The following is a 21,841-nucleotide window of genomic DNA, read 5'->3' on the forward strand; positions in this document are numbered from 1 at the left end:
GTAGTGGATGATATACTACATACTGATCTATAGTAGTGGATGATATACTACATACTGATCTATATACTACATACTGATCTATAGTAGTGGATGATATACTACATACTGATATATAGTAGTGGATGATATACTACATACTGATCTATATACTACATACTGATCTATAGTAGTGGATGATATACTACATACTGATCTATATACTACATACTGATCTATAGTAGTGGATGATATTCTATATACTGATCTATAGTAGTGGATGATATACTACATACTGATCTATATACTACATACTGATCTATAGTAGTGGATGATATACTACATACTGATCTATATACTACATACTGATCTATAGTAGTGGATGATATACTACATACTGATCTATAGTAGTGGATGATATACTACATACTGATCTATATACTACATACTGATCTATAGTAGTGGATGATATACTACATACTGATCTATAGTAGTGGATGATATACTACATACTGATATATAGTAGTGGATGATATACTACATACTGATCTATAGTAGTGGATGATATACTACATACTGATCTATAGTAGTGGATGATATACTACATACTGATCTATAGTAGTAGATGATATACTACATACTGATCTACATACTACATACTGATCTATAGTAGTGGATGATATACTACATACTGATCTATATACTATATACTGATCTATATACTACATACTGATCTATATACTACATACTGATCTATAGTAGTGGATGATATACTACATACTGATCTATATACTACATACGGATATATAGTAGTGGATGATATTCTATATACTGATCTATATACTACATACTGATCTATAGTAGTGGATGATATACTACATACTGATCTATATACTACATACTGATCTATAGTAGTGGATGATATACTACATACTGGTCTATAGTAGTGGATGATATACTACATACGGATCTATAGTAGTGGATGATATACTACATACGGATCTATATACTACATACTGATCTATAGTAGTGGATGATATACTACATACTGATCTATAGTAGTGGATGATATTCTACATACTGATCTATATACTACATACTGATCTATAGTAGTGGATGATATACTACATACGGATCTATAGTAGTGGATGATATACTACATACGGATCTATATACTACATACTGATCTATAGTAGTGGATGATATTCTACATACGGATCTATATACTACATACTGATCTATAGTAGTGGATGATATACTACATACGGATCTATAGTAGTGGATGATATACTACATACGGATTTATAGTAGTGGATGATATACTACATACGGATCTATATACTACATACTGATCTATAGTAGTGGATGATATACTACATACGGATCTATAGTAGTGGATGATATACTACATACTGATCTATAGTAGTGGATGATATACTACATACGGATCTATAGTAGTGGATGATATACTACATACTGATCTATAGTAGTGGATGATATACTACATACTGATCTATAGTAGTGGATGATATACTACATACTGATCTATAGTAGGGGAATGATATACTACATACTGATCTATAGTAGTGGATGATATACTACATACTTATCTATAGTAGTGGATGATATACTACATACGGATCTATAGTAGTGGATGATATACTACATACTGATCTATATACTACATACTGATCTATATACTACATACTGATCTATATACTACATACTGATCTATATACTACATACTGATCTATAGTAGTGGATGATATACTACATACTGATCTATAGTAGTGGATGATATACTACATACTGATCTATAGTAGTGGATGATATACTACATACTGATCTATAGTAGTGGATGATATACTACATACTGATCTATATACTACATACTGATCTATAGTAGTGGATGATATACTACATACTGATATATAGTAGTGGATGATATACTACATACTGATCTATATACTACATACTGATCTATAGTAGTGGATGATATACTACATACTGATCTATATACTACATACTGATCTATAGTAGTGGATGATATTCTATATACTGATCTATAGTAGTGGATGATATACTACATACTGATCTATATACTACATACTGATCTATAGTAGTGGATGATATACTACATACTGATCTATATACTACATACTGATCTATAGTAGTGGATGATATACTACATACTGATCTATAGTAGTGGATGATATACTACATACTGATCTATATACTACATACTGATCTATAGTAGTGGATGATATACTACATACTGATCTATAGTAGTGGATGATATACTACATACTGATATATAGTAGTGGATGATATACTACATACTGATCTATAGTAGTGGATGATATACTACATACTGATCTATAGTAGTGGATGATATACTACATACTGATCTATAGTAGTAGATGATATACTACATACTGATCTACATACTACATACTGATCTATAGTAGTGGATGATATACTACATACTGATCTATATACTATATACTGATCTATATACTACATACTGATCTATATACTACATACTGATCTATAGTAGTGGATGATATACTACATACTGATCTATATACTACATACGGATATATAGTAGTGGATGATATTCTATATACTGATCTATATACTACATACTGATCTATAGTAGTGGATGATATACTACATACTGATCTATATACTACATACTGATCTATAGTAGTGGATGATATACTACATACTGGTCTATAGTAGTGGATGATATACTACATACGGATCTATAGTAGTGGATGATATACTACATACGGATCTATATACTACATACTGATCTATAGTAGTGGATGATATACTACATACTGATCTATAGTAGTGGATGATATTCTACATACTGATCTATATACTACATACTGATCTATAGTAGTGGATGATATACTACATACGGATCTATAGTAGTGGATGATATACTACATACGGATCTATATACTACATACTGATCTATAGTAGTGGATGATATTCTACATACGGATCTATATACTACATACTGATCTATAGTAGTGGATGATATACTACATACGGATCTATAGTAGTGGATGATATACTACATACGGATTTATAGTAGTGGATGATATACTACATACGGATCTATATACTACATACTGATCTATATACTACATACTGATATATAGTAGTGGATGATATACTACATACGGATCTATAGTAGTGGATGATATACTACATACGGATCTATATACTACATACTGATCTATAGTAGTGGATGATATACTACATACTGATCTATAGTAGTGGATGATATTCTATATACTGATCTATAGTAATGGATGATATACTACATACTGATCTATATACTACATACTGATCTATAGTAGTGGATGATATACTACATACTGATCTATAGTAGTGGATGATATACTACATACTGATCTATAGTAGTGGATGATATTCTATATACTGATCTATAGTAGTGGATGATATTCTACATACTGATCTATATACTACATACTGATCTATAGTAGTGGATGATATACTACATACGGATCTATAGTAGTGGATGATATACTACATACGGATTTATAGTAGTGGATGATATACTACATACGGATCTATATACTACATACTGATCTATATACTACATACTGATATATAGTAGTGGATGATATACTACATACGGATCTATAGTAGTGGATGACATACTATATACGGATCTATATACTACATACTGATCTATAGTAGTGGATGATATACTACATACTGATCTATAGTAGTGGATGATATTCTATATACTGATCTATAGTAATGGATGATATACTACATACTGATCTATATACTACATACTGATCTATAGTAGTGGATGATATACTACATACTGATCTATAGTAGTGGATGATATACTACATACTGATCTATAGTAGTGGATGATATACTACATACTGATCTATATACTACATACTGATATATAGTAGTGGATGATATATTACATACTGATCTATAGTAGTGGATGATATACTACATACTGATCTATAGTAGTGGATGATATACTACATACTGATCTATATACTACATACTGATCTATAGTAGTGGATGATATACTACATACTGATCTATATACTACATACTGATATATAGTAGTGGATGATATTCTATATACTGATCTATAGTAGTGGATGATATACTACATACTGATCTATATACTACATACTGATCTATATACTACATACGGATCTATAGTAGTGGATGATATACTACATACGGATCTATAGTAGTGGATGATATACTACATACGGATCTATATACTACATACTGATCTATAGTAGTGGATGATATACTACATACTGATCTATAGTAGTGGATGATATTCTATATACTGATCTATAGTAGTGGATGATATACTACATACTGATCTATATACTACATACTGATCTATAGTAGTGGATGATATACTACATACTGATCTATATACTACATACTGATCTATAGTAGTGGATGATATACTACATACTGATCTATAGAAGTGGATGATATACTACATACTGATCTATATACTACATACTGATCTATAGTAGTGGATGATATACTACATACTGATCTATATACTACATACTGATCTATAGTAGTGGATGATATACTACATACTGATCTATAGTAGTGGATGATATACTACATACTGATCTGTATACTATATACTGATCTATAGTAGTGGATGATATACTACATACTGATCTATATACTACATACTGATCTATAGTAGTGGATGATATACTACATACTGATCTATATACTACATACTGATCTATATACTACATACTGATCTATATACTACATACTGATCTATATACTACATACTGATCTATAGTAGTGGATGATATACTACATACTGATCTATAGTAGTGGATGATATACTACATACTGATCTGTAGTAGTGGATGATATACTACATACTGATCTATAGTAGTGGATGATATACTACATACTGGTCTATAGTAGTGGATGATATACTACATATGGATCTATAGTAGTGGATGATATACTACATACTGGTCTATATACTACATACTGATCTATATACTACATACTGATCTATAGTAGTGGATGATAAACTACATACTGGTCTATAGTAGTGGATGATATACTACATATGGATCTATAGTAGTGGATGATATACTACATACGGATCTATATACTACATACTGATCTATAGTAGTGGATGATATACTACATACTGATCTATAGTAGTGGATGATATACTACATACTGATCTGTAGTAGTGGATGATATACTACATACTGATCTATAGTAGTGGATGATATACTACATACTGATCTATAGTAGTGGATGATATACTACATACTGATCTATAGTAGTGGATGATATACTACATACTGATCTATATACTACATACTGATCTATAGTAGTGGATGATATACTACATACTGATCTATAGTAGTGGATGATATACTACATACTGATCTATAGTAGTGGATGATATACTACATACTGATCTATATACTACATACTGATCTATAGTAGTGGATGATATACTACATACTGATCTATAGTAGTGGATGATATACTACATACTGATCTATAGTAGTGGATGATATACTACATACTGATATATAGTAGTGGATGATATACTACATACTGATCTATATACTACATACTGATCTATAGTAGTGGATGATATACTACATACTGATCTATATACTACATACTGATCTATAGTAGTGGATGATATACTACATACTGATCTATATACTATATACTGATCTATAGTAGTGGATGATATACTACATACTGATCTATATACTACATACTGATCTATAGTAGTGGATGATATACTACATACTGATCTATATACTATATACTGATCTATATACTACATACTGATCTATATACTACATACTGATCTATATACTACATACTGATCTATATACTACATACTGATCTATAGTAGTGGATGATATACTACATACTGATCTATATACTATATACTGATCTATAGTAGTGGATGATATACTACATACTGATCTATAGTAGTGGATGATATACTACATACTGATCTATATACTACATACTGATCTATAGTAGTGGATGATATACTACATACTGATCTATATACTACATACGGATCTATATACTACATACTGATCTATAGTAGTGGATGATATACTACATACTGATCTATAGTAGTGGATGATATACTACATACTGATCTATATACTACATACTGATCTATAGTAGTGGATGATATACTACATACTGATCTATAGTAGTGGATGATATACTACATACTGATCTATAGTAGTGGATGATATACTACATACTGATCTATAGTAGTGGATGATATACTACATACTGATCTATAGTAGTGGATGATATACTACATACTGATCTATAGTAGTGGATGATATACTATATACTGATCTATAGTATTGGATGATATACTACATACTGATCTATATACTACATACTGATCTATAGTAGTGGATGATATACTACATACTGATCTATATACTATATACTGATCTATAGTAGTGGATGATATACTACATACTGATATATAGTAGTGGATGATATACTACATACTGATCTATATACTACATACTGATCTATAGTAGTGGATGATATACTACATACTGATCTATAGTAGTGGATGATATACTACATACTGGTCTATAGTAGTGGATGATATACTACATACTGGTCTATAGTAGTGGATGATATACTACATATGGATCTATAGTAGTGGATGATATACTACATACGGATCTATATACTACATACTGATCTATAGTAGTGGATGATATACTACATACTGATCTATATACTACATACTGATCTATATACTACATACTGATCTATATACTACATACTGATCTATATACTACATACTGATCTATAGTAGTGGATGATATACTACATACTGATCTATATACTACATACTGATCTATATACTACATACTGATCTATAGTAGTGGATGATATACTACATACTGATCTATAGTAGTGGATGATATACTACATACTGATCTATAGTAGTGGATGATATACTACATACTGATCTATATACTACATACTGATATATAGTAGTGGATGATATACTACATACTGATCTATAGTAGTGGATGATATACTATATACTGATCTATAGTAGTGGATGATATACTACATACTGATCTATATACTACATACTGATCTATAGTAGTGGATGATATACTACATACTGATCTATAGTAGTGGATGATATACTACATACTGATCTATAGTAGTGGATGATATACTACATACTGATCTATAGTAGTGGATGATATACTACATACTGATCTATATACTACATACTGATCTATAGTAGTGGATGATATACTATATACTGATCTATATACTACATACTGATCTATAGTAGTGGATGATATACTACATACTGATCTATAGTAGTGGATGATATACTACATACTGATCTATATACTACATACTGATCTATAGTAGTGGATGATATACTACATACTGATCTATAGTAGTGGATGATATACTACATACTGATCTATAGTAGTGGATGATATACTACATACTGATCTATATACTACATACTGATCTATAGTAGTGGATGATATACTACATACTGATCTATATACTACATATTGATCTATAGTAGTGGATGATATACTACATACTGATCTATAGTAGTGGATGATATACTACATACTGATATATAGTAGTGGATGATATACTACATACTGATCTGTAGTAGTGGATGATATACTACATACTGATCTATATACTACATACGGATATATAGTAGTGGATGATATACTACATACTGATCTATAGTAGTGGATGATATACTACATACTGATCTATAGTAGTGGATGATATACTACATACTGATCTGTAGTAGTGGATGATATACTACATACGGATCTATAGTAGTGGATGATATACTACATACTGATCTATAGTAGTGGATGATATACTACATACTGATCTATAGTAGTGGATGATATACTACATACTGATCTATAGTAGTGGATGATATACTACATACTGATCTATAGTAGTGGATGATATACTACATACTGATCTATAGTAGTGGATGATATACTACATACTGATCTATAGTAGTGGATGATATACTACATACTGATATATAGTAGTGGATGATATACTACATACTGATTTATAGTAGTGGATGATATACTACATACTGATCTATATACTACATACTGATATATAGTAGTGGATGATATACTACATACTGATCTATATACTACATACTGATCTATAGTAGTGGATGATATACTACATACTGATCTATAGTAGTGGATGATATACTACATACTGATCTATAGTAGTGGATGATATACTACATACTGATCTATATACTACATACTGATATATAGTAGTGGATGATATACTACATACTGATCTATAGTAGTGGATGATATACTACATACTGATCTATATACTACATACTGATATATAGTAGTGGATGATATACTACATACTGATCTATAGTAGTGGATGTTATACTACATACTGATCTATAGTAGTGGATGATATACGACATACTGATCTATATACTACATACTGATCTATAGTAGTGGATGATATACTACATACTGATCTATATACTACATACTGATCTATAGTAGTGGATGATATACTACATACTGATCTATAGTAGTGGATGATATACTACATACAGATCTATAGTAGTGGATGATATACTACATACTGATCTATAGTAGTGGATGATATACTACATACGGATCTATATACTACATACTGATCTATAGTAGTGGATGATATACTACATACTGATCTATAGTAGTGGATGATATTCTATATACTGATCTATAGTAGTGGATGATATACTACATACTGATCTATATACTACATACTGATCTATATACTACATACTGATCTATAGTAGTGGATGATATACTACATACTGATCTATAGTAGTGGATGATATACTACATACTGATCTATATACTACATACTGATCTATATACTACATACTGATCTATAGTAGTGGATGATATACTACATACTGATCTATAGTAGTGGATGATATACTACATACTGATCTATAGTAGTGGATGATATACTACATACTGATCTATATACTACATACTGATCTATAGTAGTGGATGATATACTACATACTGATCTATAGTAGTGGATGATATACTACATACTGATCTATATACTACATACTGATCTATAGTAGTGGAAGATATTCTATATACTGATCTATAGTAGTGGATGATATACTACATACTGATCTATATACTACATACTGATCTATATACTACATACTGATCTATATACTACATACTGATCTATAGTAGTGGATGATATACTACATACTGATCTATAGTAGTGGATGATATACTACATACTGATCTATATACTACATACTGATCTATATACTACATACTGATCTATAGTAGTGGATGATATACTACATACTGATCTATAGTAGTGGATGATATACTACATACTGATCTATAGTAGTGGATGATATTCTATATACTGATCTATAGTAGTGGATGATATACTACATACTGATCTATATACTACATACTGATCTATATACTACATACTGATCTATATACTACATACTGATCTATATACTACATACTGATCTATAGTAGTGGATGATATACTACATACTGATCTATAGTAGTGGATGATATACTACATACTGATCTATAGTAGTGGATGATATACTACATACTGATCTATAGTAGTGGGTGATATACTACATACTGATCTATATACTACATACTGATCTATATACTACATACTGATCTATATACTACATACTTATCTATATACTACATACTGATCTATATACTACATACTGATCTATAGTAGTGGATGATATACTACATACTGATCTATAGTAGTGGATGATATACTACATACTGATCTATAGTAGTGGATGATATACTACATACTGATCTATAGTAGTGGATGATATTCTATATACTGATCTATAGTAGTGGATGATATACTACATACTGATCTATATACTACATACTGATCTATATACTACATACTGATCTATATACTACATACTGATCTATATACTACATACTGATATATATACTACATACTGATCTATAGTAGTGGATGATATACTACATACTGATCTATAGTAGTGGATGATATACTACATACTGATCTGTAGTAGTGGATGATATACTACATACTGATCTATAGTAGTGGATGATATACTACATACTGATCTATAGTAGTGGATGATATACTACATACGGATCTATAGTAGTGGATGATATACTACATACTGATCTATATACTACATACTGATCTATAGTAGTGGATGATATACTACATACTGATATATAGTAGTGGATGATATACTACATACGGATCTATAGTAGTGGATGATATACTACATACTGATCTATATACTACATACTGATCTATAGTAGTGGATGATATACTACATACTGATCTATATACTACATACTGATCTATAGTAGTGGATGATATACTACATACGGATCTATAGTAGTGGATGATATACTACATACGGATCTATAGTAGTGGATGATATACTACATACTGATCTATATACTACATACTGATCTATAGTGGTGGATGATATACTACATACTGATATATAGTAGTGGATGATATACTACATACTGATCTATAGTAGTGGATGTTATACTACATACTGATCTATAGTAGTGGATGATATACTACATACTGATCTATATACTACATACTGATCTATAGTAGTGGATGATATACTACATACTGATCTATAGTAGTGGATGATATACTACATACTGATCTATAGTAGTGGATGATATACTACATACGGATCTATAGTAGTGGATGTTATACTACATACTGATCTATAGTAGTGGATGATATACTACATACGGATCTATATACTACATACTGATCTATATACTACATACTGATCTATAGTAGTGGATGATATACTACATACTGATCTATATACTACATACTGATCTATAGTAGTGGATGATATACTACATACTGGTCTATAGTAGTGGATGATATACTACATACTGATCTATAGTAGTGGATGATATACTACATACTGATCTATAGTAGTGGATGATATACTACATACTGATCTATAGTAGTGGATGATATACTACATACTGATCTATATACTACATACTGATCTATAGTAGTGGATGATATACTACATACTGATATATAGTAGTGGATGATATACTACATACTGATCTATAGTAGTGGATGATATACTACATACTGATCTATATACTACATACTGATCTATAGTAGTGGATGATATACTACATACTGATCTATAGTAGTGGATGATATTCTATATACTGATCTATAGTAGTGGATGATATACTACATACTGATCTATATACTACATACTGATCTATAGTAGTGGATGATATACTACATACTGATCTATAGTAGTGGATGATATTCTATATACTGATCTATAGTAGTGGATGATATACTACATACTGATCTATAGTAGTGGATGATATACTACATACTGATCTATAGTAGTGGATGATATACTACATACTGATCTATATACTACATACTGATCTATAGTAGTGGATGATATACTACATACTGATCTATATACTACATACTGATCTATAGTAGTGGATGATATACTACATACTGATATATAGTAGTGGATGATGTACTACATACTGATCTATAGTAGTGGATGATATACTACATACTGATCTATAGTAGTGCATGATATACTACATACTGATCTATAGTAGTGGATGATATACTACATACTGATCTATAGTAGTGGATGATATACTACATACTGATCTATAGTAGTGGATGATATACTACATACTGATCTATATACTACATACTGATCTATAGTAGTGGATGATATACTACATACTGATCTATATACTACATACTGATCTATAGTAGTGGATGATATACTACATACTGATCTATAGTAGTGGATGATATTCTACATACTGATCTATAGTAGTGGATGATATACTACATACTGATCTATATACTACATACTGATCTATAGTAGTGGATGATATACTACATACTGGTCTATATACTACATACTGATCTATAGTAGTGGATGATATACTACATACTGATCTATATACTACATACTGATATATAGTAGTGGATGATATACTACATACTGATCTATATACTACATACTGATCTATAGAGGTGGATGATATACTACATACTGGTCTATATAATACATAATGATCTATAGTAGTGGATGATATACTACATACTGGTCTATATACTACATACTGATCTATAGTAGTGGATGATATACTACATACTGATCTATAGTAGTGGATGATATACTACATACTGATCTATAGTAGTGGATGATATACTACATACTGATCTATAGTAATGGATGATATACTACATACTGATCTATAGTAGTGGATGATATACTACATACTGATCTATAGTAGTGGATGATATACTACATACTGATCTATAGTAGTGGATGATATACTACATACTGATCTATATACTACATACTGATATATAGTAGTGGATGATATACTACATACTGATCTATATACTACATACTGATCTATAGTAGTGGATGATATACTACATACTGATCTATAGTAGTGGATGATATACTACATACTGATCTGTAGTAGTGGATGATATACTACATACTGATCTATATACTACATACTGATCTATAGTAGTGGATGATATACTACATACTGATCTATAGTAGTGGATGATATACTACATACTGATCTATAGTAGTGGATGATATACTACATACTGATCTATATACTACATACTGATATATAGTAGTGGATGATATACTACATACTGATCTATATACTACATACTGATCTATAGTAGTGGATGATATACTACATACTGATCTATAGTAGTGGATGATATACTACATACTGATCTATAGTAGTGGATGATATACTACATACTGATATATAGTAGTGGATGATATACTACATACTGATCTATATACTACATACTGATCTATAGTAGTGGATGATATACTACATACGGATCTATAGTAGTGGATGATATACTACATACTGATATATAGTAGTGGATGATATACTACATACTGATCTATATACTACATACTGATATATAGTAGTGGATGATATACTACATACTGATCTATATACTACATACTGATATATAGTAGTGGATGATATACTACATACTGATCTATATACTACATACTGATCTATAGTAGTGGATGATATACTACATACTGATCTATAGTAGTGGATGATATACTACATACTGATCTATATACTATATACTGATCTATAGTAGTGGATGATATACTACATACTGATCTATATACTACATACTGATCTATAGTAGTGGATGATATACTACATACTGATCTATAGTAGTGGATGATATACTACATACGGATCTATATACTACATACTGATCTATAGTAGTGGATGATATACTACATTCTGATCTATAGTAGTGGATGATATACTACATACGGATCTATATACTACATACTGATCTATAGTAGTGGATGATATACTACATACTGATCTATATACTACATACTGATCTATAGTAGTGGATGATATACTACATACTGATCTATATACTATATACTGATCTATAGTAGTGGATGATATACTACATACTGATCTATATACTACATACTGGTCTATAGTAGTGGATGATATACTACATACTGATCTATATACTACATACTGATCTATAGTAGTGGATGATATACTACATACTGATATATAGTAGTGGATGATATACTACATACTGATCTATAGTAGTGGATGATATACTACATACTGATATATAGTAGTGGATGATATACTACATACTGATCTATAGTAGTGGATGATATACTACATACTGATCTATATACTACATACTGATCTATAGTAGTGGATGATATACTACATACTGATCTATATACTATATACTGATCTATAGTAGTGGATGATATACTACATACTGATCTATATACTACATACTGATATATAGTAGTGGATGATATACTACATACGGATCTATAGTAGTGGATGATATACTACATACTGGTCTATAGTAGTGGATGATATACTACATACTGATCTATAGTAGTGGATGATATACTACATACTGATCTATAGTAGTGGATGATATACTACATACTGATCTATAGTAGTGGATGATATACTACATACTGATCTATATACTACATACTGATCTATAGTAGTGGATGATATACTACATACTGATCTATAGTAGTGGATGATATACTACATACTGATCTATATACTACATACTGATCTATAGTAGTGGATGATATACTACATACTGATCTATAGTAGTGGATGATATTCTATATACTGATCTATAGTAGTGGATGATATTCTACATACTGATCTATATACTACATACTGATCTATAGTAGTGGATGATATTCTATATACTGATCTATAGTAGTGGATGATATTCTACATACTGATCTATATACTATATACTGATCTATAGTAGTGGATGATATACTACATACTGATCTATATACTATATACTGATCTATATACTACATACTGATCTATATACTACATACTGATCTATATACTACATACTGATCTATATACTACATACTGATCTATAGTAGTGGATGATATACTACATACTGATCTATATACTACATACTGATCTATAGTAGTGGATGATATACTACATACTGATCTATAGTAGTGGATGATATACTACATACTGATCTATATACTACATACTGATCTATATACTACATACTGATCTATATTAGTGGATGATATACTACATACTGATCTATATACTACATACTGATCTATATACTACATACTGATCTATAGTAGTGGATGATATACTAAATACTGATCTATAGTAGTGGATGATATACTACATACTGATCTATATACTATATACTGATCTATAGTAGTGGATGATATACTACATACTGATCTATATACTACATACTGATATATAGTAGTGGATGATATACTACATACTGATCTATATACTACATACTGATCTATAGTAGTGGATGATATACTACATACTAATCTATATACTACATACTGATCTATAGTAGTGGATGATATACTACATACTGATCTATATACTACATACTGATCTATATACTACATACTAATCTATATACTACATACTGATCTATAGTAGTGGATGATATACTACATACTGATCTATATACTACATACTGATATATAGTAGTGGATGATATACTACATACTAATCTATATACTACATACTGATATATAGTAGTGGATGATATACTACATACTGATCTATATACTACATACTGATATATAGTAGTGGATGATATACTACATACTAATCTATATACTACATACTGATCTATAGTAGTGGATGATATACTACATACTGATCTATAGTAGTGGATGATATACTACATACTGATCTATAGTAGTGGATGATATACTACATACTGATCTATAGTAGTGGATGATATACTACATACTGATCTATATACTACATACTGATCTATAGTAGTGGATGATATACTACATACTGATCTATAGTAGTGGATGATATACTACATACTGATCTATAGTAGTGGATGATATACTACATACTGATCTATATACTACATACTGATCTATAGTAGTGGATGATATACTACATACTGATATATAGTAGTGGATGATATACTACATACTGATCTATAGTAGTGGATGATATACTACATACTGATCTATAGTAGTAGATGATATACTACATACTGATCTATAGTAGTGGATGATATACTACATACTAATCTATATACTACATACTGATCTATAGTAGTGGATGATATACTACATACTGATCTATATACTACATACTGATCTATAGTAGTGGATGATATACTACATACTGATCTATAGTAGTGGATGATATACTACATACTGATCTATATACTACATACTGATCTATAGTAGTGGATGATATACTACATACTGATCTATAGTAGTGGATGATATACTACATACTGATCTATAGTAGTGGATGATATACTACATACTGATCTATATACTACATACTGATCTATAGTAGTGGATGATATACTACATACTGATCTATAGTAGTGGATGATATACTACATACTGATATATAGTAGTGGATGATATACTACATACTGATCTATATACTACATACTGATCTATAGTAGTGGATGATGTACTACATACTGATCTATATTAGTGGATGATATACTACATACTGATCTATATACTACATACTGATCTATATACTACATACTGATCTATAGTAGTGGATGATATACTACATACTGATCTATATACTACATACTGATCTATAGTAGTGGATGATATACTACATACTGATCTATATACTACATACTGATCTATATACTACATACTGATCTATAGTAGTGGATGATATACTACATACTGATCTATAGTAGTGGATGATATACTACATACTGATCTATAGTAGTGGATGATATACTACATACTGATCTATAGTAGTGGATGATATACTACATACGGATTTATAGTAGTGGATGATATACTACATACGGATCTATATACTACATACTGATCTATAGTAGTGGATGATATACTACATACTGATCTATATTAGTGGATGATATACTACATACTGATCTATATACTACATACTGATCTATATACTACATACTGATCTATAGTAGTGGATGATATACTACATACGGATTTATAGTAGTGGATGATATACTACATACTGATCTATATACTACATACTGATCTATAGTAGTGGATGATATACTACATACTGGTCTATATACTACATACTGATATATAGTAGTGGATGATATACTACATACTGATATATAGTAGTGGATGATATACTACATACTGATCTATATACTACATACTGATCTATAGTAGTGGATGATATACTACATACTGATCTATAGTAGTGGATGATATACTACATACTGATCTATAGTAGTGGATGATATAACACCTGATCTCTGTCTCTCTCTCTCTCTCTCGCTCTCTCTCCACCTCTCTCTCTCTCTCTCTCCACCTCTCTCCCTGTCTCCTGCAGCTGATATCCTGGTCTACATCAATGACAGCTGTGTCCTGGGTCTGTCTCATAAAGAGGTGGTAGAGACGTTGAAGTCTGTCCCCATGGGTCACAGTGTGGACGTTGTGTTACGGAGGGGCTATCCCATGCTCTACAACCCAGACGGCTGTCCCAAACAACCCCTGACCCCTTCCGCCTCCTCCTCTCCTCTTGAACCCCTCAGCGCTGCAGCCACCCCTCCCTCCACAGCCACCGCTCAGCCCCTCTCCACCCCCGGTCCTGGCCCTGCCGAGCCCCCACAACTTCCCGGCCTGTCTAACCTGAATCGTACAATGTCTCATCACAATGGAAACTATCTCAGAGTGGCGGGAAACTCAGGGTCGGGGCTGGACGCTAACGGGAACGCGGCAGACCTGGTGTCGGCGCCCCCCTCCTACCCGCTGTCTAATGGAATCCTTAGCTCTTCCGCCAGCTCAGCCTGTGCCCCCTCCTCTCACAGTAGGGGCATCCCTCCTCCTCCCCTGCCTGAACGAACGTCCACCAGCCAGAGTGACTCAGAGGAAGGAGCCTCGGGTGGAGCGACACAGAGGTAACTAACCCTAACTAACTAACTAACCCTAACTTACTAACTAACTAACCCTAACTAACTAACTAACTAACGAACTAACCCTAACTTACCAACTAACCCTAACTAACTAACTAACCCTAACTAACGAACTAAGTAACCCTAACTAACTAACTAACGAACTAACTAACTAACTAACTAACCCTAACTAACTAACCCTAACTAACTAACCCTAACTAACTAACTAACCCTATCTAAGTAACCCTAACTAACTAACTAACCCTAACTAACTAACTAACTAACTAACTAACTAACTAACTAACTAACCCTAACTAACTAACCCTAACTAACTAACTAACCCTAACTAACTAACTAACTAACCCTAACTAACTAACCCTAACTAACGAACTAACTAACTAACCCTAACTAACTAACCCTAACTAACTAACCCTAACTAACTAACCCTAACTAACTAACCCTAACTAACTAACTAACCCTAACTTGGTTGTTTTCAAACCTCTCCTCAAGGACCCCCATTGTTTCACCATGTTGATGTTGGTCTGAACTAGCTCACCTGATGTACCTAGTCAAGGGCTTGATGATTAGTTGACCAGTTCGATCAGATGTGCTAACATAGTTCAAATACACTCCAATTGGCATACCACCTCAACAGATCCACAGATGATCCAAAGGTGACGCAGTCTTTATTGCACTTCACACGGCCCTTTCTCACCTAAGGAACGAAAGGAAAACCTACGTTAGAATGCTATTCATTGACTATAGCTCAGCGTTCAACACCATAGTGCCCTCAAAACTCACCACTAAGCTAAGGACCCTGGGACTGAACACCTCCCTCTGCAACTGGATCCTGGACTTCCTGACGGGCCGCCCCCCAGGTGGTCAGGGTAGGTAACAACACATCTGCCACACTGATCCTCAACATGGGGTCCCACAGGGGTGCGTGCTTAATCCATTCCTGTACTTCCTGATCACCCACGACTGCGTGGCCAAACACGACTCCAACACCATCATTAAGTTTGCCGATGACACAACGGTGGTAGGCCTGATCACCAACAACGATGAGACAGCCTATAGGGAGGTCAGAGAACTGGCAGGGTGGTGCCAGGACAACAACCTCTCCCTCAACGTGATCAAGACAAAGGAGTTGATCGTGGACTACAGGAAAAGGAGGGCCGAGCACACCCCCAACAAACTATAGTGAACATCGCACGACAACTTTTATTCCCCCTCAGGAGACTGAAAAGATTTGGCATGGGTCCTCAGATCCTCAAAAGGTTACACATCTGCATCATTGAGAGCATCCTGACTGGTTGGAAACTGCTTGGCTTGGCATTCGACCGCAAGGCACTACAGAGGGTAGTGCGTACGGCCCAGTACATCACCAGGGCCAAGCTTCCTGCCATCCAGGACATATATACCAGGCGGTGACAGAGGAAGGCCCTATAAATGGTCAAAGACTCCAGCCACCCAAGTCATAGACTGTTCTCTCTGCGACCACACGTCAAGCGGTACCGGAGTGCCAAGTCTGGGTCCAAAAGGCTCCTTAATTAACAGCTTCTACCCCCAAGCCATAAGGCTGCTGAACAGTTAGTCAAATGGCCACCCGGACTATTTACATTGGCACCACCCCCCTTTTTTTTAAATACTGCTGCTACTTGTGTTTATTATCTATGCATAGTCACTTTACCCCTACCTATCTTCATCTATATCTATTATCTAAATCTACCTACATCTATATCTATTATCTACATCTACCTACATCTATATCTATTATCTACATCTACCTACATCTATATCTATTATCTACATCTACCTACATCTATATCTATTATCTACATGTATATCTATTATCTACATCTATATCTATTATCTACATGTATATCTATTATCTACATCTACCTACATCTATACCTATTATCTACATCTATCTACATCTATACCTATTATCTACATCTATCTACATCTATATCTATTATCTACATCTACATCTATTATCTACATCTATATCTATTATCTACATCTACCTACATCTATATCTATTTTCTACATCTATATCTATTATCTACATCTACCTACATCTATACCTATTATCTACATCTATCTACATCTATATCTATTATCTACATCTACATCTATTATCAACATCTATATCTATTATCTACATCTACCTACATCTATATCTATTTTCTACATCTACATCTATTATCTACATCTATATCTATTATCTACATCTACCTACATCTATATCTATTTTCTACATCTACATCTATTTTCTACATCTATATCTATTATCTACATCTACCTACATATATATCTATTATCTACATCTACATCTATTATCTACATCTATATCTATTATCTACATCTACATCTATTATCTACATCAATTTTTATTATCTACATCTACCTTCATCTATATCTATTTTCTACATCTATATCTATTATCTACATCTACCTACATCTATATCTATTATCTAAATCTACATCTATTATCTACATCTACCTACATCTATATCTATTATCTACATCTACCTACATCTATATCTATTATCTACATCTATCTACATCTATATCTATTATCTACATCAATTTTTATTATCTACATCTATATCTATTATCTACATCTACCTACATCTATATCTATTATCTACATCTATATCTATTATCTAAATCTATGTCTATTATCTATATCTACCTGCATCTATATCTATTATCTACATCTATATCTATTATCTAAATCTATATCTATTATCTACATCTACCTACATCTATATCTATAATCTACATCTATATCTATTATCTACATCTATATCTATTATCTACATCTACCTACATCTATATCTATTATCTACATCTACCTACATCTATATCTATTATCTACATCTATATCTATTATCTACATCTATATCTATTATCTACATCTACCTACATCTATATCTATAATCTACATCTATATCTATTATCTACATCTATATCTATTATCTACATCTACCTACATCTATATCTATAATCTACATCTATATCTATTATCTACATCTACCTACATCTATATCTATTATCTACATCTACCTACATCTATATCTATTATCTACATCTATATCTATTATCTACATCTACCTACATCTATATCTATTATCTACATCTACCTACATCTATATCTATTATCTACATCTACCTACATCTATATCTATTATCTACATCTATATCTATTATCTACATCTACCTACATATATATCTATTATCTACATCTACATCTATTATCTACATCTACATCTATTATCTACATCTATATCTATTATCTACATTTACCTACATCTATATCTATTATCTACATCTACCTGCATGCACAAATTACCACAATTACCTCGACTAAGCTGTACCGACGGTATATTGACTCGGAGACAGATTTTCTTTGGGGATCAGAATAAAGACATGAAATGCAACAGCAAACCGAGGACCTCAGAGCCTCGTTCCTCGATGGGGGACAATCAATTTACATATGGTGTCCAGGGCACAGCTGGGGGCTGAAGGGGGTCTATAACAAGCGGCAACGGTGAGAGACTTGTTTCTGGAAATGTGGATTTTTAAAAGTAGAAGCTCAAACTGTTTGGGCACCGCCCCGGATAGTATGACAGAACTCTGAAGGCTATCTCTGCAGGAGATTGCAACTCCGCCTCCTTTGGCAGTTCTATCTTGTCGGAAAATGTTGTAGTTGGGGATGAAAAATTCAGGATTTTTGGTGACCTTCCTAAGCCAGGATTCAGACATGGCTAGGACATCAGGGTTTGCAGAGTGTGCTAAAGCAGTGAATAAAACAAACTTAGAGAGGAGGCTTCTGATGTTAACATGCATGAAATCAAGGCTTTTATGGCTACAGAAGTCAACAAATGAGAGCGCCTGGGGAATGGGAGTGGTGCTGGGGACTGCAGGACCTGGGTTAACCTCCACATCACCAGAGGAACAGAGGAGGAGTAGGATAAGGGTACGGCTATAGGCTATAAGAACTGGTCGTCTAGTGCGTTCAGAACAGAGAGTAAAAGGAGCAAAAAATAAGAAAAAGCAGTCCGATATGCTCTGGGTTGATATCGCGCTGTGCAGACTGGCAAGTATTGATCGATCTGAGGCTGTCTGGAGTCCGAGTTAACGGTGATGATCGCTAGCAGCGGCTAACTGACTACTAGCTAG

At 32.3% G+C, this 21,841-nt stretch overlaps 1 protein-coding gene across 2 annotated transcripts in view; it reads left to right on the forward strand.

Moving 5' to 3' along the window:
* LOC129829447 (membrane-associated guanylate kinase, WW and PDZ domain-containing protein 1-like) overlaps window positions 1–21,841 on the forward strand; it is a 298,033-nt gene that overhangs the window by 188,951 nt on the left and 87,241 nt on the right. For both annotated transcript variants that reach the window (XM_055891146.1, XM_055891145.1), the window contains exon 9: window positions 17,092–17,659. In XM_055891146.1, coding sequence (XP_055747121.1) covers window positions 17,092–17,659 — 568 coding nt within the window. The remainder of the gene's footprint in view (window positions 1–17,091; window positions 17,660–21,841) is intronic.

The sequence above is a fragment of the Salvelinus fontinalis genome, chromosome 31, assembly GCF_029448725.1.
Source record: "Salvelinus fontinalis isolate EN_2023a chromosome 31, ASM2944872v1, whole genome shotgun sequence".
NCBI lineage: Eukaryota > Metazoa > Chordata > Actinopteri > Salmoniformes > Salmonidae > Salvelinus > Salvelinus fontinalis.